This window comes from Aulonocara sp. 'chitande type north' Nkhata Bay, linkage group LG22 (genome assembly GCF_057382095.1).
Source record: "Aulonocara sp. 'chitande type north' Nkhata Bay isolate Kocher_YH1m ecotype deep benthic linkage group LG22, A_spYH_male_GT1.1, whole genome shotgun sequence".
Taxonomy (NCBI): domain Eukaryota; kingdom Metazoa; phylum Chordata; class Actinopteri; order Cichliformes; family Cichlidae; genus Aulonocara; species Aulonocara sp. 'chitande type north' Nkhata Bay.
This window is the reverse complement of record NC_141364.1, coordinates 14,175,384-14,203,372: the sequence shown is the minus strand read 5'-3', so window position 1 is coordinate 14,203,372 and position 27,989 is coordinate 14,175,384. Positions and strand designations below refer to the sequence as shown.

General features: G+C 40.4%; 3 protein-coding genes across 6 annotated transcripts; all 3 read left to right on the top strand.

Annotated features, from left to right (window-relative positions):
- The first annotated feature begins 15 nt into the window (after positions 1-15).
- Positions 16-5,974, top strand: LOC147303791 (histone-lysine N-methyltransferase SETDB1-B-like). The gene is made up of 7 exons (XM_086280988.1): positions 16-281; positions 2,419-2,751; positions 2,839-3,009; positions 4,301-4,502; positions 4,589-4,662; positions 4,773-4,963; positions 5,269-5,974. The coding sequence occupies exons 2-7, from the start codon at positions 2,424-2,426 to the stop codon at positions 5,383-5,385; spliced, it is 1,083 nt and encodes a 360-aa protein (XP_086137114.1). The 5' UTR covers positions 16-281; positions 2,419-2,423; the 3' UTR covers positions 5,386-5,974.
- Positions 5,975-7,074: 1,100 nt separating this feature from the next.
- Positions 7,075-17,063, top strand: setdb1a (SET domain bifurcated histone lysine methyltransferase 1a). 2 transcript variants are annotated; one of them, XM_086280262.1, is made up of 10 exons: positions 7,075-7,146; positions 8,759-8,835; positions 8,964-9,132; positions 14,049-14,152; positions 14,238-14,852; positions 15,126-15,287; positions 16,074-16,269; positions 16,354-16,427; positions 16,651-16,841; positions 16,937-17,063. In XM_086280262.1, the coding sequence occupies exons 3-10, from the start codon at positions 8,969-8,971 to the stop codon at positions 17,021-17,023; spliced, it is 1,593 nt and encodes a 530-aa protein (XP_086136388.1). In that variant the 5' UTR covers positions 7,075-7,146; positions 8,759-8,835; positions 8,964-8,968; the 3' UTR covers positions 17,024-17,063. The 2 variants fall into 2 exon arrangements, with proteins under 2 accessions (XP_086136388.1, XP_086136389.1); XM_086280263.1 differs by lacking the exon at positions 16,937-17,063 and having other exon boundaries at positions 16,599-16,807.
- Positions 16,960-27,880, top strand: clk2a (CDC-like kinase 2a). 3 transcript variants are annotated; one of them, XM_086280260.1, is made up of 13 exons: positions 16,960-17,063; positions 19,314-19,513; positions 19,634-19,913; positions 20,974-21,064; positions 21,941-22,007; positions 23,321-23,437; positions 23,586-23,752; positions 24,216-24,310; positions 24,636-24,765; positions 25,738-25,820; positions 26,133-26,212; positions 26,323-26,413; positions 26,587-27,880. In XM_086280260.1, exons 1-13 carry the CDS (start codon positions 17,061-17,063, stop codon positions 26,773-26,775), a joined length of 1,593 nt encoding a protein of 530 aa, XP_086136386.1. In that variant the 5' UTR covers positions 16,960-17,060; the 3' UTR covers positions 26,776-27,880. The 3 variants fall into 3 exon arrangements, with proteins under 3 accessions (XP_086136386.1, XP_086136387.1, XP_086136385.1); XM_086280261.1 differs by lacking the exon at positions 16,960-17,063 and adding an exon at positions 17,812-18,025; XM_086280259.1 differs by lacking the exon at positions 16,960-17,063 and adding an exon at positions 18,152-18,306.
- The last annotated feature ends 109 nt before the right edge of the window (positions 27,881-27,989 follow it).

Here is a 27,989-nt window from a genome sequence, read left to right as displayed (position 1 = left end):
ACAATACCGGGGAGACGACGATAGGGGGCAGCACTTCTCAGATTCATTTGTTAACAACCACTTTTGAACGCCGAGAAGAAGGAGAAAAACAACAAGTCTGTTAAGATGGAGGAAAAACCTGCCTGATAATTTTGGATAACACACATTTATATTAAAAAAAAAAGAAAGAAAAAAAAAGTGCAGTTATGACGCAAACTCCAAAACAGTGATTTCAGTGTTAGCCTGATATGTAGCTGCCGCTCCAGCTCTCATTACAGCGGATAATTAAGACATAACATCAGGTAAGTGGTTGAATTATTTGTGTTTGTATTAAATGAGGTAAACCCCCACGCAGCTTGATTGTAGGTAGGAAATGTGTCTAAACACAGCTTTGTTTTGTTATTTGTTCGTTCTCAGTAGGCACAGCTGTAGCCCTTTAAACAGCTTTCAGAGTCTCCTGGTGCTACAGCACTCCTGTAGCAGCAAAAACAAAAAAGTTCACATTTTCTGATTCATTCTCAGGGCTTCAGGACACAGTGATGTCACATGTTTTTTGTTTGTTTTTGCGAAAAACAGTCTCACTTCCAAGGAGTTGCCATTTGGCATTGGTGCTAATGCTGATCCAGATATTAAATTTTAAATGAAAATGCAAATGTTTTCTGTATGACTTCCTCTTTACAATGTTGCTTCAGTTTAATTAGGTTTTATGCATTCATTTATGCACAGTCCTGCCAGAGCATTTCAGCCAGTTTGACTGATCCGTGTTTGTGCTAATATGCTGTGCATTATGGCCAAACATCTCCACCTTGGAACTCATCTTTCTAAAGCACATTGTTCCATAAATTATCTGGTTTGTTCAGATGCAACTCTGCAAACCTAAGCAGTGCTCCCATGTTCTTTCTTAAAGAGAAAAGGCTTTCTCCTGCAGCCCTTTAGACAAGTCATACTCTTTTTCTGATTGTACTGTCACAAACATTAAAGTTATACATTCTCACTGCTCACATGTCACATACTTTTAAGACATTACACAACAAACTTGCTAAGTTAAACCGAGTTGCTCACACAGGTATAGCTGGGTGGTGCTTTAATGAAACAGCAGGTGCTGTCTACTCTCCAGCTGCTCCTGGCCACCCCTTTAAAACATGCTGCTGTGAGCTGAGCTCTGACACCAGGTATTTCTACAGTTAGTGGCTGGCCTGACTGAGTCACTGCCATTTGGAGTGTTATATTTTGCATGTTAGTGATATATATATATATATATATATATATATATATATATATATATATATATATATACATTCTTTCTGTTTATGTTTTACACCACTTTATTCACCATATTTTCATCATAATGTTTTGACAATGGTGTGTGGTCTTAAAGCAGGGGTGTCCTGCAGGTTTTAGACCTTAGCCTAAGTCAACATACCTGAATCAAATAATTAGGCCTCTGGAGAACTTCAAGACATGTTGAGGAGGTAATTAGCAACTTAAATCAGCTGTGTTGGCTCAAGGACCCATCTAAAACCTGCAGGACACTGACCCTTGAGGCCTGGAGTTGGACACCCCTGTCTTAAAGAGATGTTTAGAAAAGGCCTTCGGGTCATCGTTGTCCACTTATTTTGAAGCATTATCCAAGTTAATTTCAATTTCAGTGGCAACCAGGGCATGTTCATCATTTTCCCTCCTGGCTCAACCTGGCTACTGGATCAGCATTTTACTGGTCCTGTATATTTACTACTGACTTATTAAGTAGTGCTTGAAAATGCAGTACAGTAAATGCTGTGCCCCACTTAACGCTACAAATATCGCTGCTAGAAAGAGATGCAGTGGCTGCTGTCAATTTGCTGCACAGGTAACAAGAAATCTGGCAAATTTAAAGATCTAACAGCTTATCTGTAAACAGAAGGCTTTTTTCTAGCTTCTGATTAATTTATTTGTGCTGTTGTTGTGTGAAACAAACCAGCGGCAGATGGTAGTTTAAAAATGTGCTGATTTTTGCACCTAATTAGATTTTAAACCTCTAATTCTTAACCTGACAGCACAGGTTTTGGGTTTATGTAATTAAAAAAAACAGACAAACAAAAACCAAGTGGACCGTTGTGAGCATGGAAATTACAATCATGGCCTTCGAGATTGAGGCAAAAGGTTGAGGTCATTATCGATGAAGAGTCAGACCACAGAGGGTGAAAAAGCCTTCGTCCCCTTGGGAATTATATTTAAGCAACCATATATTGTATAGAGTGAAAATCAGTGGACTTTATATAAGAGATCTCCTCTGACACACAGAAAAGGCAGCTTTAACAAATGTTAAATGTGAATTTGATTGATAGCATTTTCATTTTCTTTTGATGGCAAGCTACAGTTGTCAGGATTTGTTCTCACCACGATGAAAGTCTGGCATGGCGATGGCTCAAGTTTCACTGATGCTTTTTTTCTTTTCAGACACTATGTCTGAATCGGCATGTGAGCCCATTCACTCCACAAATGAAACCAGCAGCCAAATGACACAATGGGAAAATGGCTCGGCCTCTCTTAATCTAATAAAGAAAGCAGTGGTGGTCTTGACCAGACTGCCCGATTATAAGATCAGCGCCCTGCGACCGCCGACGCCTCAGCAGTCCTACAGCGAAGCTGAATTCTCCAGCAGCTCCGGTTCTGATATGCAGTGGCAACCAGAGGATGATTCCACTGATTCCGATTTTTCGGTTTCGAACAATAATCAGAAATCTGACAAGAACAGCAGCGGTGACACAAGGAAATCCTCCAACAGCAGTGGTAAGGCCACAAACATTACCACTTGAATCCTGCTCTCAAAACTCTCAAATAACTTTAAAATTCCACTTCTTACTTTTGCCCTCAAAGAAATAAACCCCTCTGTTGGGATATCACCAACTTCTGCCCACTGCTCTCATGAAACTACGAACATCCATCCTAACTTACCGCAGGATGAAGTGAAAGTGGACATGATGGTCTTGGCCAGGAAGAAACGCATGAAGTGGCAGCGTGGGAAAATAGTGGAGATAATTTCAAAGGGTAAGAGAAAATACTGCAGGTTTTCCAGGAATTATGATTTTCTTTGTTTGTTTATTATCCTTTAAACTTGTTAGTCCTTTTCAGATGAGAGCATTTCATTTCATTGTTGTTGTTTTTTTTTTATATTTGTATAAAAATATCTTTTAATTCAATTCAATTCAATTTTATTTATACAGCCCCAAATCACAACACCAGACACCTCAAGGTGCTTTATATTGTAAGGTAGACCCTAAAACAATACATACAGAGAAAAACCCAACAATCATATGATAATAACAATAATGGATTGCATTTATATAGCACTTTTCGAGACCCTCAAAGCGCTTTACAATTCCACTCTTCATTCACTCTCACATTCACACACTGGTGGAGGCAGCTACAGTTGTAGCAGGAGCAGACCTGGAGCAGACTGACAGAAGCAAGGCTGCCATATCGCGCCTCTGGCTATCACCAGTAGTCGGTAGGTGATAAGTGTCTTGCCCAAGGACACAACGACCAAGACAGACAGAGCTGGGGATCAAACCAGCAACCTTCCGGTTACAAGATGAGCTTCCCAACCCCCTGAACCACGGTCGCCCCATGACCCCCTATGAGCAAGCACTTGGGTGACAGTGGGAAGGAAAAACTCCCTTTTAACAGGAAGAAGGCTCTGGCAGAACCAGGCGCGTAAAGAAAATATCTTTAAGCGATGGATTCTTGTCCACCAAAATATACACATTTAAGGATGTGACCTCAGTGTGGTTAAGATTTTCAGCTTTTTTCTCATATTTAGCTGGCAGTGGGCGAGAGGATTGCACACTCTGGACATCAGTCAATTACAGGGCGCACTGCTTCCATTGGGCATATTTAGGATAGTGATAGAGTCATGGTGCATGCAGGAAAACTGTTGCACTTGTGGACATGACCTAATGAAGTATAACCACATTTTTTTTATTATCCTTAGTTTTCTGCGTTTGTCACTGCATGAGCCAGCAACTTAAATTTTTTAAAAAGGACATTGACCAAAGTGCTCCAAAGCAATTAAAAGAATTTGAACCCTTGTTAAATAAACTGAAAATGAAAGACAAAGACAAATGAAACGTTAAAAAGGTGAATAATAACTTAAAATATGTTATTCCTGTTTATAAAAGATGCATTTTCATTTTCTTTCTAATTTGTGAAGTACATGCGGTAAAATCTAGGCAGGCTGACATGTGTTCAGACAGCAGTACTTCACTTTTAAATATGAACCACCAAGGAAATAGCATTTAAATGGTAGGAACTAAAAAAAATTTTTCTTCCTCTTTACCAGAAGATGGACGGTTAAAGTACAAAGTTAGCTTTGAAGAAAAGGGGAAGATTCTAGTATCCGGTCACCACATTGCCTTTGACACCCCACCAAAGGTAGAGCATCTTTTTGTCGGCACTCGGGTTGTTGTTCAGTGCCAGGATAACAAGTTCCAGTTCCGGCCTGGTGTTTTAGCCGAGCTCCCCAGCAGAAAGAACCGCTTCAGGTGTTCATACCTCTATGAACAAACATAATCACGGGCTTTTTGTCAGAAGAAACGAGTGTCTCACACATCGCTGTTTCATTTTCCAGGTTCTTGGTCTTTATGGATGATCACACGCCGGTCTATGTCGGCTTACCTTTTTTTCACCTGGTTTGCAGACCGTGTAAGTTGTGCTGTGCTCCGGCTTTTCTTTTACTCACAGTTGCAGCAAGCAGCAGACAGGAGAGTGTTTATTTGAAGCACGCTTACGTATTTAATTCATTATTTCAACAGTGGAAAACATGTTTGACGACATTCCCGACGGCTTTCATAAGCATTTCATGAAACAGTACATGAAGGACTGGCCGTACCCTCATTTGACCATATACAGGGTTGGACAGAGCCTCAATGCAGAATACTTCGGCGAGCAGCAGAGGTGTGAGGTGCAGGCGATCGACTGCAGCTTGATACAGGTTGTTTTTCAGGTGGGTGTCTTTTTTTTTTTTTTTTATCTTTACATTTTAACCAGTCAACAGCAGATCTAATGCTTATTCATACTTCAGTAAATATATTTAACAGAGGTGCTTGTCAGGTTGTGGCACAGGATTTCAGGAGGGTTTGAAATTATGAGTTACAGACAGCATGTTTAACCTAAAAACATATCTCCAGTGTAAGTCCGCCTTGGCTATGTTTAAATAATCCAAAACTAAAAAAAACAAACAAACAACGCTCCCGTTTCTTTTCCTAATCACCTTTCCTTGACAGTGTGCCTTTTTTATGTCTCACTCAGGCTGACCATCACAGAGAGTGGATCTACAGAGGCTCCATACGCCTGGAACATGCACAGGCTAGGTTTTTGGAAGTGAGCGTGAGGAGAGAGGCCATGAATGAGTCTGACTCTGACTAAATATCCACAGAGAGTGGATGCTGTGAAAATACTGGGAATAGCATTCACAACCCCCAGAAATGTGCCATTGCATCTCTTTGGAAGAAGATTGGCTTGTGAGCGTGCAAATAAATGGCTCAAGGATATAAGGAGGAGATTTAACCTGTTTGAACGGGGTGCTAATTTTGTAATCTTTAATTTGCTGCACAGTTGTGCAAAGTGACTGAGTGGACCATCGCACTGCCGAATGAAACAAGACATAATTTTTCCTAGAAAACATGGGAACGGTGATTTTCTTTTTCAATTTCTAAAGAAATGGCACTTTATAATTGCACAACTTTTAACAGCAAGGTTAAGCAGCTGTATTTTTTCAACTTTTTCTTTTTGAACAGTTCTATGTGAAAATGTTCATACCCTCATTTATTAACTTGGCCACGAATAGAAATTTGTCTGATGTGTGTTCATTCACTTTTTTCAGTGTTGTTTTTTATGAATTGGGAACAATTCATATAAACCTTTTTTCATATTTACAGATTGATATGACAGTTATGTCTCTGATTTATTTTGCCTTTGGTGTCTGTTATGTTGCATCCTTTGTCGTTCAACAATAAAAAAATTTTTAAAAAGCCTTGTATATAAGCTTGTCATATGCAAGCAAATACCCTCTGCCTCATTCATTTCCTTTACTGGAGTGCATAATTGTAATTTAAAGATAAATCTGAGCTCTCACCTGCTAAATTTACTGATATAAAAATGACTGACATAGAAGTTTAGCTATCTAATATCTTTTCTACACTTTGACCTGGTCACACTAGTTAAATAAATACCTTTTAATACATATCAGGAATGTAGCAGAGAGGAAACTTAAGGGAAATGGATGTATGCAAGGTAGTGTTTCATATTTGCTCCTAAGTGCAAATTTTAGACTAGTATGAATTATCTGAGAAGCAAAGCACCAAACAATTAATTTGCTGTACTTAAAAATGTAACTGACGAAGACTCAAAAAAGACCAAAACAATCAGTCTTAAACAGACATATTTATGTGTTTACTTACCCAACAAAATATACTCATTTCAAAATTAATACTTTAGTTTTCATTTATTCGAGAGAGCCTTGTATAGCTCAACACTGTTCAATTTAAATTTACTATTAAGTTTTTACTCAGAGAATGGTTTGAAAAATTGAAAACATCAAGTGAGCCACAGGTCTCTGCCTTGTTCATGGCAGAGATTAAAAGAGAATGACCAGCTGATAGGAAAAGCAACCTCAACTCCTTTAACGTTACAATCAAAGTATGCAGAACAGCATCTCTGGATGCACAGATGAGCAGCACGCCAGGTACCAATCCTGTCAGCTAAGAACAGGAAACTGAGGTTCCATGGATCACAGCAGTTGGAAAACGTTGCATGGTCTTACCGATCCTAATTTCTGATGCAACATTTTGGATGGCAAATGTTGTGTAATCATATGTTTATCAATCCATCCTGCCTTGTGTCAACAGTTCAGACTGGTGGTGGAGTGATGGTGTGGGGGATATTTTCTTGGCACACCTCAGGCTCTTTGGAACCAACTAAACATCCAGTCATCTGGAAGACTAATAAAAATAAAGTAAAACTAATAAGAAAATGCAAAACTATAATAACTCTGCGTTCCATACATAGCAATCGGTTTAAAAAGAAGTAGAAGATTGTCGGTCGTATTTCCGGACGCAGGGGGCGGCAGTGAGTCTCACAGGTCTACCCAGCAACATGAAGAGAAGAAGACCATAGAACAAAGCTAAGGTATGGCTTGCTTCTTATTTGACATTTTAAATTAAAATTAATCAAATTAATTAATCTAGCTGAAATTAAAAGAATGGTTATCAGGTTGGATACACTTTGTGCGATAAAGAGGCGCAGAGTCAGGATGAAACGGTCTCCACGGCTAACTGATTGAAGTCCATGCTAGCTTCGACCAATAAGTCTCAAGACAAAATCAGATGCTGGTGTTTTGGTTTTTATTTATTTAGTTAGTTATTTTTAGTAAAGCCCTTAACACCTTATCCTGGCTGGACGTCTTTTTTTAAAAATATACGACCTTGAGCTTGAGAAGTGTTTCTGATTTACTTTTAATCCCCCCTATTTGAGCCCGCACACCTAGATGCAGAGGAACCAGATGTTCGCCAGGTTTCAGAATACTTTATCGATCCCTGGGGGAAATTATTTTTTGTTACAGTGCTCCATTATAAACAAACATTAACAAGACAGACAATACGCTAACTAAGAATAGTACAAATATATATATATATATATATATATACACCAATATGTATGTATATATATATATATATCCCCTCTGGCCAACACCAGTAGGCAGTAGGTGAAGTGTCTTGCCCAAGGACACAATGACCGAGACTGTCCAAGCCGCGGCTCGAACCGGCAACCTTCCGATTACAAGACGAACTGCCAACTCTTGAGCCACGACCTTCTTCATAGCAACATTATAAATGTTATATGGTGGTAACACAGTATGAAGACATGGTTACATGTAATAGATGGTTGGTTTGAATAATTTATCAAATGTGAATTTTACATTTCCAAGAATCTGAGAAAATACCTCAGGTTTTATGAGGGAGCATTCCCTGTAGTAAATGCTCCCTTTAGGGCCAGTAAAGCAGATTATTTGCCTCCATCTCACTCTATCCTTTCCATCCTCTTCTCTCACACCAGCCATCTTCATTTCCTCCTTCATGACATCCATGCACCTCCTCTGTGGTCTTCCTCCTTCCCTCCCGCTTGGCATCTGTTGTCCATTATAGCCAGTATCCTTCCTCTGCACCATCTCTAACCACACCTATTCAGCTGTCTCCAAACTGTTTAACCCAAGCTATCCCTCTGATATAATCATTTCTAATCCTTTTCCTTTTGGTCACCCCAGTGAAAATCTGAGCATCTTCAACTTTGACATCTCCAGCTCAGCCTACTGTCTTTTTGACAGTGCCACTGTCTCTAAACCTTGTATCTCCAGTCTCACTACCATGTTGTGAACCTTTGGTTTTACTCTTGCTGCTATCATTCTGTCAAGAATCACCGCCAGGACTCTTCTTCACCTCTCTGTTGCTTTTCTGACTATTTAAACTCATCCCTCTTCACTATATCTGGTTCCTGCATCGTCATTTTTACACCCGTCTCCCTGTCATGCAAACAATTGTTCTGTCTTTCTTCTACTGAATGCAATTCCTTTTCTGTCCAGTGCACCTCCACCTCGTTCACCTGCTCCCTATTCTCACTAGAATGCACCATGTTGTCCAGAAACATTCTAGCTCAATAAATTAGTGATTCATTTCAGCGGTAAGTTAGCTAAACCACAGCACAATGTAACCATTTTCTATTAATATGTGCTTTATTTATGCAGGTAAACACTCAAAGGCTCTTGACCTTCCTCTAAGAGATGTGATGTCAATCTTTTCTAGTGTGTTAGGAGCCCCAAGTGTAAGTCTTTGAGATGTTTGGACTTTGCATTGTTCATTTCTTTTCTGCATCATGAGAAAATCTATGCTTTTTTGGAATAACATTAGTAATAATTAATCTCTGATATGTGAAACCTTTGTGTGTTGCAGTAACTATGGATGGAGATGAGACTGAGATGAGCAGAGAGGAGTGCTGGATAATAGACAAGGCTAAGGAGACCCAACGGGTCTCTCCGGATTTGCTGGAGAAATGCAATCAGCTGCAGTCTCTGCTGAAAAGGAGAGAGGAACAGGCCGCGTGCCTCCTGAGACTTTGCGAGTGAGTGTTGTCATTGTAAACGAATATGAAAGCATTAAGTGTGGCAATCTTTAAAAAAAACAAACATGCTTTTAACATGCTTAACTACTCACACAAAAAACTGGTTTTGGGGTTCATTCTCTTGTTGGTTCATTGTTGGAATAAAATGTAATAAAAACGAGCAACAGTCAAGAATTGTTATATATGGAGTGTGGAGATGAGAAAAATATTGTACTGCTACTATTCATAACTATCATCATTATCATTGCATTAATCAGCATTTCATTAATACATTTATTGAAGCGGTTGGCCTTACATTAAAACTTGTATTGCAGGTGTGATCATAATTACATATTAACCTTTTATTGCATGTGCAACTGTAATCATTTTTATACACACATTGCAGGATTGTGCTTATATAGAGTGATGCTCGGTCTATTTAAAGGTCTTAAGCTTCGCGTGGCGCGAATGTCCAGGCGATCCATGGTGTAAGTGACCTAGAGCAACAGAAGGTTTAAGCATGCACGCTTGCAAACATACATGATAGTATTCATTCTAGGCTAAAGGCCTGGGACACATTTTGCTTCTAACTGCATTTGAGTTCGCCTAGTAACAGATGACAGAAGAAGAGTCAAGAAAAGTGTCAATCTTCAGGGACCACCTGGAGGGTGAAACAGATTGCCATATATGGAAGAATGTGATAGAAAGTTTCACACTGTTAGACCTCTGCCTTACCACAACATACTTCAAATACATCGAAGGCTTCTACAGACAAAAACATGGCTGTGCCATGGGCTCCCCCGTGTCACCTATCGTAGCCAACCTTTACATGGAGGAAGTGGAAAGGAAGGCTCTTGGCTCTTTCAAAGGAAGAGTACCCAGCCACTGGTACAGATATGTGGACGACACCTGGGTCAAAATCAAGACACAAGAAGTGGAATCCTTCACTGCGCACATTAACGCTGTGGATAAAAACATCAAGTTCACCAGGGAAGACACAAAGGATAACTGTTTGCCTTTCTTGGACTGCGCCGTGCACATTGAAGAGAATGGCAACCTCAACATCGAAGTTTACCGGAAGCCAACACACACGGACCAGTACCTCCTCTTTGACTCCCATCACCCTCTGGAAAACAAACTTGGAGTAATTAGGACCCTACACCACCGGGCAGAACATGTTCCCTCTAAGCCTGAAGGAAAAAAGAAGGAACACACGCATGTAAAGGAAGCACTCAAAACGTGCGGTTATCCTAAATGTGCGTTCTTAAAGTCAGCAAACAGGCACAGAAAAGAAGATCAGACACCAGCGAGGGAGGATAAGAAGGACAGACGCAACAACATTGTCATCCCCTATGTAGCCGGTGTATCAGAAAAACTTAGGAGAGTTTTCTCCAAGCATGGCATTTCAGACCCAGTAACACACTCAGACAGAAACTGGTTCATCCGAAAGACAAAACTCCAAAACACAGACTTAACAATGTGGTGTATGCTGTACGGTGCAGCGAGGAATGCTCAGACCTCTACATTGGAGAGACCAAACAGCCACTTCACAAGCGCATGGCACAACACAGCAGAGCCACCTCCACAGGACAAGACTCAGCAGTCCATCTGCATCTTAAGGACAAAGGTCACTCTTTCGAGGATGCCAATGTTCACATTTTGGACAGAGAGGACAGATGGTTTGAAAGAGGAGTGAAAGAAGCCATCTATAGGGAGTGCAGAATTATTAGGCAAGTTGTATTTTTGAGGAATAATTTTATTATTGAACAACAACCATGTTCTCAATGAACCCAAAAAACTCATTAATATCAAAGCTGAATGTTTTTGGAAGTAGTTTTTAGTTTGTTTTTAGTTTTAGCTATTTTAGGGGGATATCTGTGTGTGCAGGTGACTATTACTGTGCATAATTATTAGGCAACTTAACAAAAAACAAATGTATACCCATTTCAATTATTTATTTTTACCAGTGAAACCAATATCACATCTCCACATTCACAAATATACATTTCTGACATTCAAAAACAAAACAAAAACAAATCAGCGACCAATGTAGCCACCTTTCTTTGCAAGGACACTCAAAAGCCTGCCATCCATGGATTCTGTCAGTGTTTTGATCTGTTCACCATCAACATTGCGTGCAGCAGCAACCACAGCCTCCCAGACACTGTTCAGAGAGGTGTACTGTTTTCCCTCCTTGTAAATCTCACATTTGATGATGGACCACAGGTTCTCAATGGGGTCCAGATCAGGTGAACAAGGAGGCCATGTCATTAGTTTTACTTCTTTTATACCCTTTCTTGCCAGCCACGCTGTGGAGTACTTGGACGCGTGTGATGGAGCATTGTCCTGCATGAAAATCATGTTTTTCTTGAAGGATGCAGACTTCTTCCTGTACCACTGCTTGAAGAAGGTGTCTTCCAGAAACTGGCAGTAGGACTGGGAGTTGAGCTTGACTCCATCCTCAACCCGAAAAGGCCCCACAAGCTCATCTTTGCTGATACCAGCCCAAACCAGTACTCCACCTCCACCTTGCTGGCGTCTGAGTCGGACTGGAGCTCTCTGCCCTTTACCAATCCAGCCACGGGCCCATCCATCTGGCCCATCAAGACTCACTCTCATTTCATCAGTCCATAAAACCTTAGAAAAATCAGTCTTGAGATATTTCTTGGCCCAGTCTTGACGTTTCAGCTTGTGTGTCTTGTTCAGTGGTGGTCGTCTTTCAGCCTTTCTTATCTTGGCCATGTCTCTGAGTATTGCACACCTTGTGCTTTTAGGCACTCCAGTGATGTTGCAGCTCTGAAATATGGCCAAACTGGTGGCAAGTGGCATCTTGGCAGCTGCACGCTTGACTTTTCTCAGTTCATGGGCAGTTATTTTGCGCCTTGGTTTTTCCACACGCTTCTTGCGACCCTGTTGACTATTTTGAATGAAACGCTTGATTGTTCGATGATCACGCTTCAGAAGCTTTGCAATTTTGAGACTGCTGCATCCCTCTGCAAGATATCTCACTATTTTTGACTTTTCTGAGCCTGTCAAGTCCTTCTTTTGACCCATTTTGCCAAAGGAAAGGACGTTGCCTAATAATTATGCACACCTGATATAGGGTGTTGATGTCATTAGACCACACCCCTTCTCATTACAGAGATGCACATCACCTAATATGCTTAATTGGTAGTAGGCTTTCGAGCCTATACAGCTTGGAGTAAGACAACATGCATGAAGAGGATGATGTGGACAAAATACTCATTTGCCTAATAATTCTGCACTCCCTGTATGTCCACTGTGAGCGACCATCTTTGAACAGAGGCGGTGGTTTACGACACCAACTCTCTGCCATCTATAATCCAGTTTTGAGTTCCCTCCCCAGACGCCTTAACGCCCACTCACATCCTGGGCCATCTGACCTCAGGAATTCGCATGATAAGGTGGGGCCAGGTTTCACAATGAGCTCACCCGAAACCCTGACTGATTGGGACCCACACCCAGTTTCACACCTTGGCTCAGGCGATTAGAGGATCATCAGGGGGTCCTTTTGTCCCTCTGCGGGGGGATACTCCAACTAGGTTTAAATCTGGGACTCTCCACCATTTGACCTTAGAACTGAAGAAGCTTCTCGGATGAGAGGTGAAACGTCTCCAAGCAACTTAAAGAAGGCCAGACGCTTTTCTTTGCAAGCTCCTTTGACCGTGATAGAAAGAGGAACTTCTCTGTCTGTTTTTAGCTTTCTAAATGAATATCTACTGTAATTGACATATATCATAATTTATTAATAATTTATTCTTGCAAGGAAGCAAAAGCATAAAAATTTCATGCAAGTGCTTGAATAGGGTAGTCCCTGCTGAGCTTTTAATGACATTTAGTTAATCCCACCTACTTTGCCTTAAAACTGTCCCAAAATAACACGTCCTTCTACAGGCTTCTAACAATGTGTGTTGTAGATAACCTTTTTTCTTTTTTTTGCAACCTGGGCACTAAGTGTACTGAGTGTATCCTTTACTTTTTATACAACGCACACTAACTAGAACATTGCATAACATATTAAGATATAAGATAAAAAATTTAAGATAAAAATAGTTGTTTTGGCTTTCTTTAAAAGACACGATTTTGTTCTAAATGTGATGATTCTTTATGTATTTATGATGGCATGGATGCCATCCATCCATCCATTTTCCTATCCGAGGCAGCAGCCTAAGCAGAAAAGCCCAGACCTCCCTCTCCCCGGCCACCTCCTCCAGCTTGTATGGGGGAACACCAAGGCATTCCCAGGCCAGCCAAGAGATATCATCTCTCCAGCGTGCCTGGGTCTGCCCTGGGGCTTCTTCCCGGTGGGACATGCCGGAACACCTCACCAAGGAGGCATCCTTGTCAGATGCCCGAACCACCTCAGCTGGCTGCTTTTGATGTGGAGGAGTAGTGGCTCTACTCTGAGCCCCTCCCAGATGGCCAACTCCTCACCCTATCTCTAAGGGAGAGGTCAGCCACCCTTCGGAGAAAGCTAATTTCTGCTGCTTGTATCCGCGATCTCGATCTTTTAGTCACTGCACTAGTGAACAAAACCCAGAGATACTTAAGCACCTCCACTCGGGGAAGTTACTTGTCTCTGACCTGGAGTGGCAACTCAACCGTTTTTCTGGCTGAGGACCGTGGTCCCCCTTTTCTCCAGACTCTGCTTCCTCTACGAAAGATGTGTCAGTGGGATTAATAAGTATTCCTTCCACCGCACGACAATATTCTTAGTCAAAGTCAGCAGTGCTCCACCTGCACTATACACAGTGCAGGTAGAGCACGACTTTCCCCTCCTGAGTCGCCTGATGATTTGCCAGAATCTCTTCCGAGGCATGAATGTGCTATGTTAAATATCAGAGCCTGTACACTGGTTACTTTCTCTGTGTTTTCTATCTTCTCTTCATTCATTTCTCTTTGTTTTTGTCATTCAGGTCTGTGGCTGCATGTGAGGATACTGTCAAGAAACTTTACTCATTGTTGGAATGGGAGTACAGCGACACAGATTTGGACGATGACAATAACCAAGCAAGCTGTGGTAAAGCAAAATTGAATTAAAAAATGTGCACTTGGTAGGTTTGTTTGAAAGCTACAATTTAACCTGTGATTTTTACTGTTTTTAGGACAAGCATCACCACTGTCATGCGAGTCTGCTCCCTCAGAAACTCAAGTCCACAGACCTCTGGCTTCTGATGGCTCGGCTTCTTTTTCATCTAAGCCAAAAGACAGCGAAAAACAAGAAAGAGTTCTGAGAAAAAAACACCCTCTCGCTTTGAAGAGCCCAGTAGTGGTCCTGACCAGAATGACTGGATCTCAAATGACCAGCTCTCTATCTCCTCCATCACCTCAGAATCACTGGAGTGAAGATGAGTCTTTAGGCACTGATGGGTCTGACATGCAGTGGGAACCCAGCGGAGACTCGAGTGATACCGACTTTTCTATTTCAAGTACACGTTCAAACAAGAGGAAAAAAATGGCCAAAAAGAATGGAAAACACACTAAGAATGACACAACACATCAGGAGAGAAGAAACTCCATCAGAAGCGGAGCAAAGACATCGACTCTGACAACAAACGCAGAAAGCAGCGCCAAAAGCAGCCCAGTGAAAACACTGACGCAGCAAGCGGGTACAGTTCCTGATGCAAAAGGCAAAACGGCAAAGTCATCACAAGCCGACACAAACACAAGTGCTGAGAGCAAGGCAACGAAAACATCGCCAAAACCAGCAAGCGCTTTAGGTAATGACCACAAAATATACATTATGGAAAAACATAAAAAACTCCATGTACGCCCTTTTTTTTTTTTTGCCCAGATCTTAGGTTTATGTGGGGATTTGTGTGTTTTTAAGCTGATTTAAAGCTGTATTATATTGTTGAAGAGTAGAAAATATTGGCAAATTTAAAGATCTTGCTTTGTACACTGAGGAACAGATCACTACCAGATTTCCAAACACAGAAATCATAAGATCTATCCAATCGTCAAATGACATTTTGCTCCTTTTACGCCGACAGGAGTAACTCCTGTAACCACTGTATCAGCTGCTTCTCAGTCCTCATCCACAAAGACCCCTGCTGCGGTGCCACAAAAAGAGATCAGTGTGAACATGAAGGTCCTGGCCAGAAAGAGGCCTTTGAGCTGGCATCCAGGGACAATTGTTGAAATAATAACAAAGGGTAAGAATAATAAAGAAAAGGCTCTATTGGTAAGCACAAAGCAGATTGTAAAGTTTCACATTTGTCTTTAGCTTGACAGCTACTCGTCGATTAAAGACGTCTTGTTTTGTGTAGTTGGGAATGTTGGTTGACATTTAATCGGTGTAATCTGTGAAATGGCTTTGAGGTAGTGAGTACGTTAAGCAATGAATTGCATTTATTTGGAGACATTCTGTAGCTCTGTTGACACTGATTGTCATCAGGATGTCACGGCAAGCAGAGCTCGACACACTGTTGCTCTGGTGGCTAAGATAACAAAAATGTTAAACTTCAAAGTAAACAAAAGAAATTATGTGATGCTAAAGGAAGGTATGTTTCTTACATATCCGTGTCCCATAGTTGAGGCTAGACTAGCAACGTTTAGATTTTTTTTTCTACTCTTTTTTTTTTTTCTTCTATATTTTGTTGAGTGGTCGTGGTTGTGCTTGTTGTTATTACACACACCATGCGATATGACATATGAGTGACATTACCACAGTTTAAAGTTTGTTGGTGTTTGGGCCTCACCAACTGAATTCCTCTGGCAGCACATTTTGACACAGATTGTGATGCTGTAACTTAACAGCTGGCGCTTAAGCGCTTTTGATTACGCTCTCAAAGAAAATAGATACATTTGATATGAGAAAAAACCCCATTTAATTTAACAAATGCACCTGTATTTGACATTTCTTCTTTCAAGAAAAGCAGTACGTAGAAGCAAATGTGGTATAATCTGAAGTGTTTCCAATGTTTCTTTAATCATTTCAGAAGACGGCAGGGTGAAATACAAGGTCAACTTTAAGGAGAAGGGGAGGAGCCTAGTGTCTGGTCACCACATTGCCTTTGAACACATGCCAAAGGTGAATGAGTTGCTTGTCGGTGCGCGTGTGGTGGTCCGGAGCAAAGACGACCAGTTCGTGCCTGGTTTCATGGCAGAGGTCCCCTCCAGAAAAAACCGCATGAGGTTAGTGTGTTTTACTCTGGTGATAAATTCAGATTGTGAAGGTGGGAAAAAAGTGTAAAATTGCTTTTAATTTTTATATTCCAGGTTCCTGATTTTTACTGATGATCACACTCCAGTGTATGCTAGCTTACGTGCAATGCACATGGTTTGCAAACCGCGTAAGTTCAGGTTATTTATGGTTGTCTGTCTCTGTGTTAGTCCTGTGACAGACTAGCGATCTGTCCAGGTGTACCCCGCCTGTCGTCTTATGACAGCTGGTGTTGTCAAGTCCATAATATCTAATTTTATAAAATCCAGAATCCTAATTCTTCTATACTTGCTGTCCACAGCAGCTGCTATTATAATACTGCTACTAAGAAGATTTTCCATTTTCTATGACAGTGGAGAACCCTTTGGATGATATCCTAGATGAAAAGCACAAGCTTTTCATGCAGAATTATTTAAAGAAGTGGCCTTATCCACCCATGACGCAGTACCATGTCGGACAGACGGTAAACGTGGAACGTAACGGATTCCTGCAGAGGTGTAAAGTACTGGAGATCGACTGCAGTTTGATGGAAGTTGTTTTTCTGGTCTGTTCCATCTTAAGTTGTTCCTGTTTTTTTTAAATCCTGTTATATTTATTTCAATTGTGTGACTTACTGTAGTGTGTTCATTTCATGTTTAGGATGATGATCATAAGGAGTGGATCTACCGAGGCTCCAGTTGCTTGGAACAAATGATTAGTGTGAATGAGAATTTAAATAAGACTTAAAAGGAGGACGGGTGGAAGAGTAACACTACCTCAGTCAATGGTAAACTACTTTCGTATGTGGAGAAAAATTATGTTATCCTGGTTATCCCTGCTGGCTTACTAGTCTCTCTGTTTCCCTGTTTTGTGTGGTTTAGAGCCATCACCATCATCAAACTGATGGACTATGAGGATGCTTTAAGTTTGTCCTACTGTGCTTTTCTCTTACTCCTGGGGATAATGCCTTCAGATCGTGCAGATGGTACTGATGCAAATGTATTCATTTTATAACAGATTTTGTACAGCTGAACGAAAATAAAAATTTCTAAGTAGGTTCAAACTTATTATGTGTTAATCTGAAAAAGTGAAAAAGAGGGCATCTTTCATATGTGTGTGGCTGCAAAGTCTGCAGCTCATTTTCAAGTTGTTTTTACCAAAGAAATAAATCAAAATGTTTGTAATAAAACTACAAGGAATTAAAATCAAAATGTGTGACTTAACATGTAAAAGCTTATAAAAGCAAGAATGCCGCCATCTGCCTCCATTATATCCACTATCCTTCATCTACACGTCTAAACCATCTCAGCCTTTCCTCCTAAATCTGTTCACTGCCCTTTCTCCATAGTAATTTGTATACCACCACAGGTATGTCATTTTAAAAGGTTTAAAACAGTAAGTCAAATATTTGGACATGGAGAAAACAAAAGTTAAAAGGTAGCTGATAAAAAAATCAGCTGTCCATAATTTAATAAGGACTTGTAACGGTTGTAGGTTGGGGTGGTAATTCCTCACTAGTTCCTTGTGGATGTCTACCTTCGAACGGAGTAGCCACATTTGAGCACAGGAGGGCGGTACGAGCGCCGAATTGAACCAGAACTAGCTGTACTAAGCAGACAGAAAAAAGAAACTGGCTAGGTGATAGCAAAAGAGCTTTGAACATCGAGCTGGCGAGAAGGTAGAGGAGAAAAGTGGAACGCCACCACGGATTTTTTGTGGGATAAACGTACAGGGCTCGCTGCTAAAACGGTAAACACCGTGTTTATTTAAATAAGCTACATAGCGATTCTGCAGTTAGCGCGGCTGCTAGCGTAAGTAGCAAGTTAGCTTGACGAACGTAGCTAAGTTAAGATGGCGGTCAAATTATTTACATTAGCTAGTTGCTAGCAGTGCATGCTAATAGATACTACGTCGCTTGTTGATTAGTTACTTCTCTCCTGGCTTTGAAATGTTGGTGCTGTTAGTAAATGGGCTGGAGTGTTAAAGATGCTTAATTTTACTAATCCATGCAGAGATTAACGACCTTAACGGTAATTTAGCCTTACGTTTAACGAGTGTTGCATCGTCTTGGAATGTGTGTAAACAGCATAGGCAACGCTTAATGAGTAGCCACGACCAATTTATTAACTTGGCATTTACTTGTGCTTTCACTCTGCGTTGGATAAAGCTCAACTGAACTCATTTGCTCTAATAATTACTTCTGACTACAGTGCTAATGGCTTTGCAATGGTTTGATGCACCGCTGTGTGGTTTGGGGGTTGTCAAGTTTATTATGGTCATGCAACAGGGTTATTATAGCTATATCATCTCATTTGAACGCTGTTCTTCTTATTTTCAGTATTTTCAGACCCGTTGCAATAGTTTTGCGCATAGTTTTAGGTCCTTTGGAAAATTTTGTTGCCTTTTTAGGCATGAAGGAAAGTTGAACTGTTGTTCTGAGGGTGGCCTCCTATATAACCACGTTTACAGAAATGTCTAGTTCTAGGTTAAGGGTAGTTTAATTAAACAGTAAAAATAATATTTACACTTGTCATGCAGTTGAACGTATGATGCTAAAAGTGCCTGTTTCCAAGTTGACAATAAAGTTTGTTATGAAATTGTCTTTTTACTTTCAATTTAAATTCTTAAAACATAACGACAGTTAAATCAGGGAACCCAGAAGACTCGCGAGACTTCTGGATTGTGCGGAGTTCAAATTACTTAAGGTTTAATACGTTTTTATTGGCGAAAGGTCAAAAAATAAAAAGTAAAGGGAGTATTGTTCAGTAAGGTAACACCGATTTTTGCTTTGTGAACCCATATGTGGAAAAGCTGTGCTGATATACACAGTCCTGATTTGAGCCTTTGGGGAATAACTCTGAACTTTACGGTATTGTGGGGGGGTCTGTAATTACACACGAGAAACGTGCAGGTATTTAGTCCCTCAAATCCCATGAGTTTGGCAGTGATCAGCTGCTCCAATAATTTGAATGTAAGGAGTGACTTTCCTTAAACATATTTTGGTACTCTGTGCTAATTTGTTTCCTTTTTACACCAGATGCCTCACACAAGACGATACTCGTCCTCGGAAAGAGACAGTCGAGCCAGCTACCAGGATCGTTACAGAGACCGAGACAGAGGGCGAAGACATCGACACAGAAGAACGCCGACTTACTCCTCCAGCAGTGACAGAGAAAGAGACCGAGACAGGAGGGGACGTGGACACAGACAGGAAGGAAGCTATGTACGGTCACGGAGGTGCGTTATGGTCAAATTAGCTTGGGCTTTTACTCTTTCATGTTATATTTAACCCTCTTTCACTTTATTATTGGTTGCCAGTCCTAAGGTTTCAGGATATTTCTCTGCTCACTTATTCAGTCGCAGCTATGACAATCGGTCAGTGGAACAACGACCGTTTGACAGAAGATACTGCGAGGGATACAGACGGTTTGATCAGAGCAGAGAACGCGACAGAGACAGGGAGCCACATGGAGCAGCCGAAAGTTACTATCCACGTGACTTCTCGCCGAACATGTACGACTACAGACGCGGCCGTGAGAGGGAGCGTGAACAAGAAGAGTCGTACCGGAGGAAAGGCAGCAGGCGTAAGCACAAACGAAGGCGGCGTAGAACCAGGTCCTATAGCGCATCCTCCTCGGTGAGTACAGCCAGACCTGAGTTTGTGCTTTAAGTCTTCATCCTCTACCTCCACCTCCTGTTTCTTTCACTCAGCTCTCTCTGCCTCTGTCCTGTCCTAACCTTTTCTTTACAGCCCCTAGATTTGGTAAGTAGTAAAACCTTTATGATTTATTTTTGTTCTGTCACAGGGGTTTTATTATATTTGTGAATAGGTGGGTTTGGCTCTAATTGGCTCTTTTTTTTCAAAAATTCTTTCTCCTTTTTATGGTAGAGCATTTTCATTTTTATACAGACACTTTTTAGTACTTCAGCCACTATTTTGTCACCGATAATTGTTACTGTAATTTATTACTTTATTTTTTTTTATTCATAAGAGGGCAGAAAGCCTTGTGATTTTTGTTTTGGCTCTTGCAATTATTATTATTATTATTATTATTTTTAATGATGAAAAAAGTGAAAATGTTCTGCCAACCATAGTGCATTAGATTTTTATTAAAATTTATTGGCATTTAAAATGAGTTGGCTCTAGTTATTTCTTTTTGTGTGGGGTGTGGTTAATCACACCTGTTAAGTATTATTATGAACATAAATGAGGAAAAGGTTTGAATTTGATGTAGTATAACTGCTGGGATTATCTTTAAAGAAGTCCTGCTTGAATGTTTATGGCGTTGTTATTTTATCTTTCATCTTGTTGCAAAGTTTTGAAGTAGTTATATATATTATTGTTTTAATTGGTTGTTGCGTTGATGAATGGATGTGCCAGTTGCTTCCTTGTTTGTAAGCAGCTGTGGTTTAAAGGTAGGGGGGCGGGAGAGGAGCAGAGGACAACATGTGATCTTTGACTTGTTCCCTTGCACTATATCCCTATCGTTATATATTTCCTTCACGTGGTGTCATGCGTGAATCGCCCAATGACCATGAAACCCACCTACAACCACAACTACATCAACTACCACCCTCCTCCTCCCTCCTCATCCACCTGTGCCACCTGACGCCGTGGCTGCGGCTGCCCCTGAAACCCCCCCTGTCCCCTTCGGTCGTGTTGTGACCTGCTGATGGCCGTTTGGGTGTGAATACAGCGGAGCAACAGCCGGACGCGTGCACTGAGTGTGAGGGACGACGAGGAAGGGCACCTGATCTGTCGGAGTGGGGACGTCCTGCAAGAGAGATGTACTCACTGCCACTACTCTATCGTAACCCTTCTCCATATGAGTATTAAAGCATAGAGCATTTACATGACATGGGGAGTGCCTGATGATCATGATCATGATGATGATGATGATGCCGTGCTAGAATGCTCTTCGCTCTAGCTGAAATAGCAGGGTGGATTGCAAGAATGTTGAAGATTTTAGGAGGGACTTTAGATACAATCTGCTTTTTTTTTTTTTTTTTTTTTTTTTTTTTTTCCTAAGATTTTTAAGCTGTGGAGCATTTCCTTTATGTTTCACAGGTTATTTGACTTTCCTAAACTTAGAAATCCAATTTGCAGCTGTTTGTTTATGTTGCGCTTTAGCTTACAACTCAGTTACAGTTTTAAATCTGTAACTTAAGCTAGATGTTTTTCACTCGGATGGTTTCAGGGTCACATCACTTATTTAGCAAATTTCACTAAGGTTAGAACAACCAGTGCACATTTTAAGACTTTCTTTACATTAAACGCTTCATTTGAGAATGATTACAATACATATTATTTTTAATGTTTCAAGTTTATACAGCATTTGTATCGTTTTGGGCAAAGACAAAAGGATGCACTCTAATAGGTTCAATGACTGCAAATTGGTAATCAAAGGAAGGGAGTGCTTTATGTTTGCCCCCTTTGGTTTACATCATAACACCATTTAGTTACCATAGCCTTACGCGCAACGTTTTAAGCCTGCCAGACTCAGTAGGCAGCAATTCGGAAAGGGGATGGGCGCTAGCACTGATTCGCCTGTCTACACTTTTGCATTGTGTATTCCTGCACGAGTCCACATTTCTAATGCTTCTTTTTTTCCCCCCCCCCGCTCTCCCTCTCTTGTTTTTTTTTCTCTTTGTACTGTGTTGCAGATGAGATTGTCAGCACTTTGGGGGAAGGCACCTTTGGCAGGGTGATGCGGTGCATTGACCATCGCAGGTGTGTGAGCTCTCAGTCTCTGGGTGTCTTAGTAGTTCATTAGGGAATTGTTGTTTCCTCAGCAACAAGAAACAAAAGCCTCTCCGTGCTTGTTTTGGGCTGTGATATTAGGATGCATCAGAGGTGTTTAACCCATTTTTAGTACATGGGCAACATGCAGCCTGTATTGAGCATGGTGCATAAAACCCTCTGTAGGAGAAAGAAACTACCTCTCTAAATGTCTTTTATTTATGGTTACAGCCACATGTATTTTGGGAAAAAAATAGCCTTTTCTATCCATTTTGCCTTGACCTTTGAAAAACTCATGCCAGGGTGAAGGTTTTTGAGAAGTTTGTTTCTACTTTTACATGTGAATAAGGAAAACTGATTTCCAGGCTGTGCACCTTTATTTTCTTTTTTTGATGTCTCACTGTGTTATTGTTTGTAGGCTTTTGATTGGCCAGAATTTCTTCAGAGATAGTGATGATGAACAGCCTGAAATTTCATAAGAAAAATAATTAGTCTTAAATTATCGCTATGTCTGTTGCTGTACCTGTGCAATACAATTTACGGACCACTGTGAATCAATGACAGCACAAAGGATTTACATAGTTTTTTTTTTATTAAGGTAAACAGTGTTTTATGTTTCAAGTAACTTGTTGAGATTGTTCATTATCGGTAATTTTAGAGTCACATTATCACACCAGACATGGCAGAAAGACATTTCTGATTTTAATTCTGGTTCTGTTCACCACATTGTGATGTATACTGAAAATCAGCTCAAGAGTATTTTAGTCTCCTGTGACTGTGAGCCCCTCATGTGAACAGGGGCTATTTGTGCTTCTCTCCCTGCGGAAGATTTATTTTCTTGTGACAGAGCTAGAAATGTCCATCAGTTCATGTTCATGCCCAGGGCCTTAAGATCGTGATGTACCGTCGTTATGGGTTAATGTCTTCCAACCAGCTGGAACTGCTGCAGTGACTTTTCGACTTTTCATACATACATACATACATACATACACATATATATATATATATATATATATATATATATATATATATATATATATATATATATATATATATAATTTTTTTTTTTTTTTTTTTTTTTTTTTTTTTTTTTTTCCCCCCGTCCTATAAATAACTTGATAATTGGAGCCTTTGCTCTCATAGCCAGGCGGTTAACTACTCTGTCTTGAATCTATAAATAAACAAGTGCTAGTGTTTAGCATTCAGGGCTGCACACAGGGATTACATAAAAAAAAAAAAAATTAAGGCATGTTGTGTGTTTCATCACGCTAGTGTTTGTATTCATAATCTCTTGTGTTTTACAGGGGAGGAGCCCACGTTGCTCTGAAAATTATCAAGAATGTGGAGAAATACAAGGAAGCAGCTCGCTTGGAGATCAATGTACTGGAGAAGATCAATGAAAAGGATCCGGATAACAAATTGTGAGTTCTGACTCAGTCATACGGCACTGTGGTTAAACCTGTATTGCTTAGTGTCTTGTGTTCACTCCGAGGTTTAAGCTGGTTTACGTGATTGAAGTGAATTTGTCAGCTCACTCCCTGAACCTCCCATGCTTTGTCTGTCTTGCAGTTTATGTGTACAGATGTATGACTGGTTTGACTACCACGGTCACATGTGCATCTCCTTTGAGCTGCTAGCTCTGAGCACCTTTGACTTTCTGAAGGAAAACAACTACCTGCCCTACTCAATTGGTCACGTCAGACACATGGCCTACCAAATCTGTCTTGCTGTGAAATGTAAGTTGTATCTTTATGGTCTGTGAAATTTACAGATAAATTGGATGGGAATTAGGAATACTGTGAAAAGGGAAGACATTGATTCTTATAACTTGAGCTGTAATTTAGCTTTTGACTTGATGATTATACTTGTTCAAATCATCTGGTGTTTGTGGTAGACATTTACCACAGGAGGGCATCATAGCAAAAAGGGTGTTGGCCCCACTGACTTATCAAGTTTGTCTTTAGTAAATAAAAGCTACATATCCTCACCAAGCCCTTTAACTTGTTTACTGTTGTTAATGTTCTCATTTTGGTTTTACTGAGATATTCTAGTAGTGCTTTTCTGATGCTTTTCTATTAGTATTATGATTAGTATTATATGTTGTAATAAATGGTGAGTAGACAGTTTGTATAAAGTGATGCAAGGTAACTGACAATTTTGAATAACTTAATCAGTGAAGGTTGCTTTTTACCTCCGTAGTTCTCCACGACAATAAGCTGACACATACAGACCTCAAGCCTGAGAACATCCTGTTTGTCAACTCAGACTTCACCATGTCCTACAACGTAGAGAAGGTAAGAGTCAAGGAAAACAGTTTAAAAAAACAAAACAAAAACCCAACAATCATATTTGTTTATAGGCAGGTTGGTTCCAAAACTCAAGGGCTACTTTTTGTTCATTTTACATATGAAGAAAAAAAAAGTTTTTTATGAAAATGTATCACCTTTCTTGTAGGTGGAGGAAAGTTTTCCTGTTACTTATTGCTGGCAGTTATGATGAATAGATATGAAAACACGTGTTGCTATATTTTAAGGGGAAAAAAAGCTAAGCTTCTCTACTGCAGATTTACTCCTGAGAGAAAGATGGGCATTTCTGAAAAACATGCGTGTCATCTTCCAGAAACGAGAGGAGCGGACTGTTAAGAGCACGGCAGTACGCGTGGTGGACTTTGGCAGTGCCACATTTGACCACGAGCACCACAGCACCATTGTGTCCACGCGGCATTACCGTGCCCCTGAGGTCATATTAGGTGAGAACTGCTATAGATGTGCAGTAGATGGTTTTGTGATTATATCCACAAATCTTTGGCCCAGTCACATGAGCAGCTGTGGCTTTTTCAGTTGACACAATATGCTTTGCCTGGAAGACCAAAAGTTTGCTTTGAAGTTATTTTAAAAAGCAAACAAACAAAAAAAAGAGAAACGGGTTCAAACAGGCACAGGCTGATTGCTCTGTTAGGAAAAGCAAATGGGATTTATGATATGTGATATTCAAGTATGTGAAATATTCACTTTTACACAAGTGTATCATCAGTGGTACAATAAGTATCTACTGAAAGCAGTTTATGCTGAGATAAATTGGGGCTGGTTGATGTAAGGAGTGCAAAATGACTCGCATCAAAAACAAATTGGATCATTTGAATGTTTTTTGTGTGACTTCAGCAAGCATGCGAATCCTTTCCAGTGTGCATGTTGCTTTAAACTCAATAATGTACTGATAAGTAATTGATGATAAAAGATCAACTGACTGTAACATAATGTTGTTCAAAAACACGTTCCCGGGCATTATAAGTGGGAGATAGAAACAGAGATTGTGCTGATATATAATTTCTGGTCTGTTAATGACCAAATGACCAAAAACACACTTTGGTGACGGTGCAAACGAAAAACTTTTGGAGGAAAAGAAACCCTTTAAACAGGAAGAAATCTCTGGCAGAACCAGGCTTGATACTCAATATTCACAGTTACCTGGTCCAGCCCCAAGTTATATGCTTTGTCAAAAAGGAAAGTTTTAAGCCTAAACTTAGAAGTAGAGAGTGTGTGTGTCTGTCTTTCCTGTTAAATTCATTCCCAGTCATCACTGCAAACACTGAGTGAATCTGGCCAGAAATGGATGTAAATTAAAACGTGGCTGGTTGTGGGACGCTTACAATCACAAGGTGGTAATCCTGTCCTCTTGTAATCCTGTGGTGGTTTAGTGTACTTATACTTTTGTGTTTCAGAGCTGGGCTGGAGTCATCCCTGCGATGTGTGGAGCATTGGCTGTATCCTGTTTGAGTACTACTTGGGCTTCACTTTGTTTCAGGTACACGGCAGCACACAGTTTGTTTCAGCAGAATACGCCTTTTATTTACTTTTTGTAAACTGATTTATTTGCTGAAATCTCAACTATTAGTTAAAGCTCTAATGTAAATGGGTCCTTGTAAATGCAAGTGTACAATTATTCAGTGCTGGTAAGAATGAACCCTTGCCACTGGTGAGCTCTCTAAAACCGAAGACACCATATGCAACAGCAGAACCTGAAGTAGTTAAATTCTGATTATCTACTGAATCACTCTCTTCCTTTCTGTGTGAGTCTTTTCCCCTCTCATTCTTGCTTATCTTATATTTTTTGCAGACTCATGACAACAGGGAACATTTGGCTATGATGGAAAGAATCCTGGGACCAGTGCCCTCCAGGATGATTCGTAAAACTCGGTAAGAGAACATAAAAACACAAGTAAAGGAAAAAATGTGAAAAAATTAAAAATGTGCCTGATGCAAACATATTTTTAAAGCAACATTTTAAACTAATCTTACTCTCTCAGGAAGCAGAAATACTTCTATCGTGGTCGTCTTGATTGGGATGAGAGCTCCTCAGCGGGAAAATATGTTAGAGAAAACTGCAAACCATTACGGGTAAGTGGAGTGAGTGAGAAGGGCATGAATTTGATGATTAGTGGGGATGAAAAGTTCCCTGTATGATGCAACAGATGTTTCTTGTATTTCATGTTGGAGTTTTGTTTTTGTTTTTTTTATTGCCACTAATTTCCACTTTTTTTCTTTTTCTTTTTTTTTTCCCCTTCTTTCAGCGATATCTGCTGTCCGAGGCGGAAGAGCACCACCAGCTGTTTGACCTCATCGAAAGCATGTTGGAGTATGAGCCCTCCAAGAGGCTTGCACTGGCTGACTCTCTAAAACACCCTTTCTTTGAGAACTTAGGGATCAGTGAGGCTGCAGGCACCAAGAGCTGGGAGGGCAACCGGGACATCAGCCGGTGACCCACAACCCTCCAAAGACTGAATGATGAAGGGTTTACAGTCCTTTCTGTGTGGAGCAGTGGGAACTGTTGAATAAATTGGGGCCTCATCTGTCATTAAAGCATGGACACCTTAACTTCTCGCTCCTCTGGCGTCAATCTCTGTAGCCACAAGAGGCATGTTTTTGCAGCAGAGACTGAAAATAAGCCACAGAAGATGTGGGGGAAAGAGTGAAGTCTTTTCTAGTTCTCACCTCGGCAGAGGCAAAAAAAAAATCTTTAAATGGAAGATTGTTTGTATCCAAAGTAGCCCACTATGCAGCTCCTGTCTTCCTTTAGACTTCTGAAACACCTTCCACCCTTCTTTCTGTTTACCTGTTATTTTAACCAGCATGTAAAGAAAATAAGGAAATGCTACCAGAGTCTGTCATCAAAAAAAGAATCAGCTTTTGGAGATGAAAAAGTCTTCCGATTCTGAGGTGAAAGGAAAGGGTAAAAAAAGGAGACATGGAGAAGAGATTCTGTTATACAAACATCTGATCATTCAAATTGGAAAGTATTGCAAACATCTGTGGCAGAGGCAAGTGTCTCAACTTCTTGTCTACGTTGTTAATTAAAGACCTGCACATAGACTTCTTGTTTTATAAAAGAAATGTCCCCTATATGGAGAATCTGCCATAAATTAGTGGGTTTATTACTATTCACCAGTAATGTAAGAAGATAATAATGACGGGACACTCCCCCTACATGGGTCTTTGCTGCCTCTCTTATATGATAAATATGTTGTCATGCAATGATTTCTGGGTGTGAGAGTGTGTGTCTGTTGGATGGAGTGGGCGACGCGTTTATGTTTTGCTCAGTGGTTTACGTAAGCATTAGTTGTGGGAACATTCCCACTCATTCAAACTCCAATAACTGCCTTTTCCATGTTTGACATTTTTAGACCTGACGTCTCTCTATCGAGGTTAAGCACACAGCCCCTGTTGATGGTATTTATTATGAGTTCTTCTAGGTCATAGTCCCCACCGCCAACCTGTACATGACTTGTTTTTTTTGTATGAAATTAAAGCGTATAAAACTGTATATATGTATTATTGTGTAGAATTAAAGTCCTCCTTGCCAAAGGCTTCTGGTTTCCGCTGTGTCCGTTTGGGCCTGTGATAAAATTAAAGGTGGTTACCATTTCTGTTTCTTACCTCAGCGATGCCTCTGCTGGATGACCTGCGTAGCTGTCAC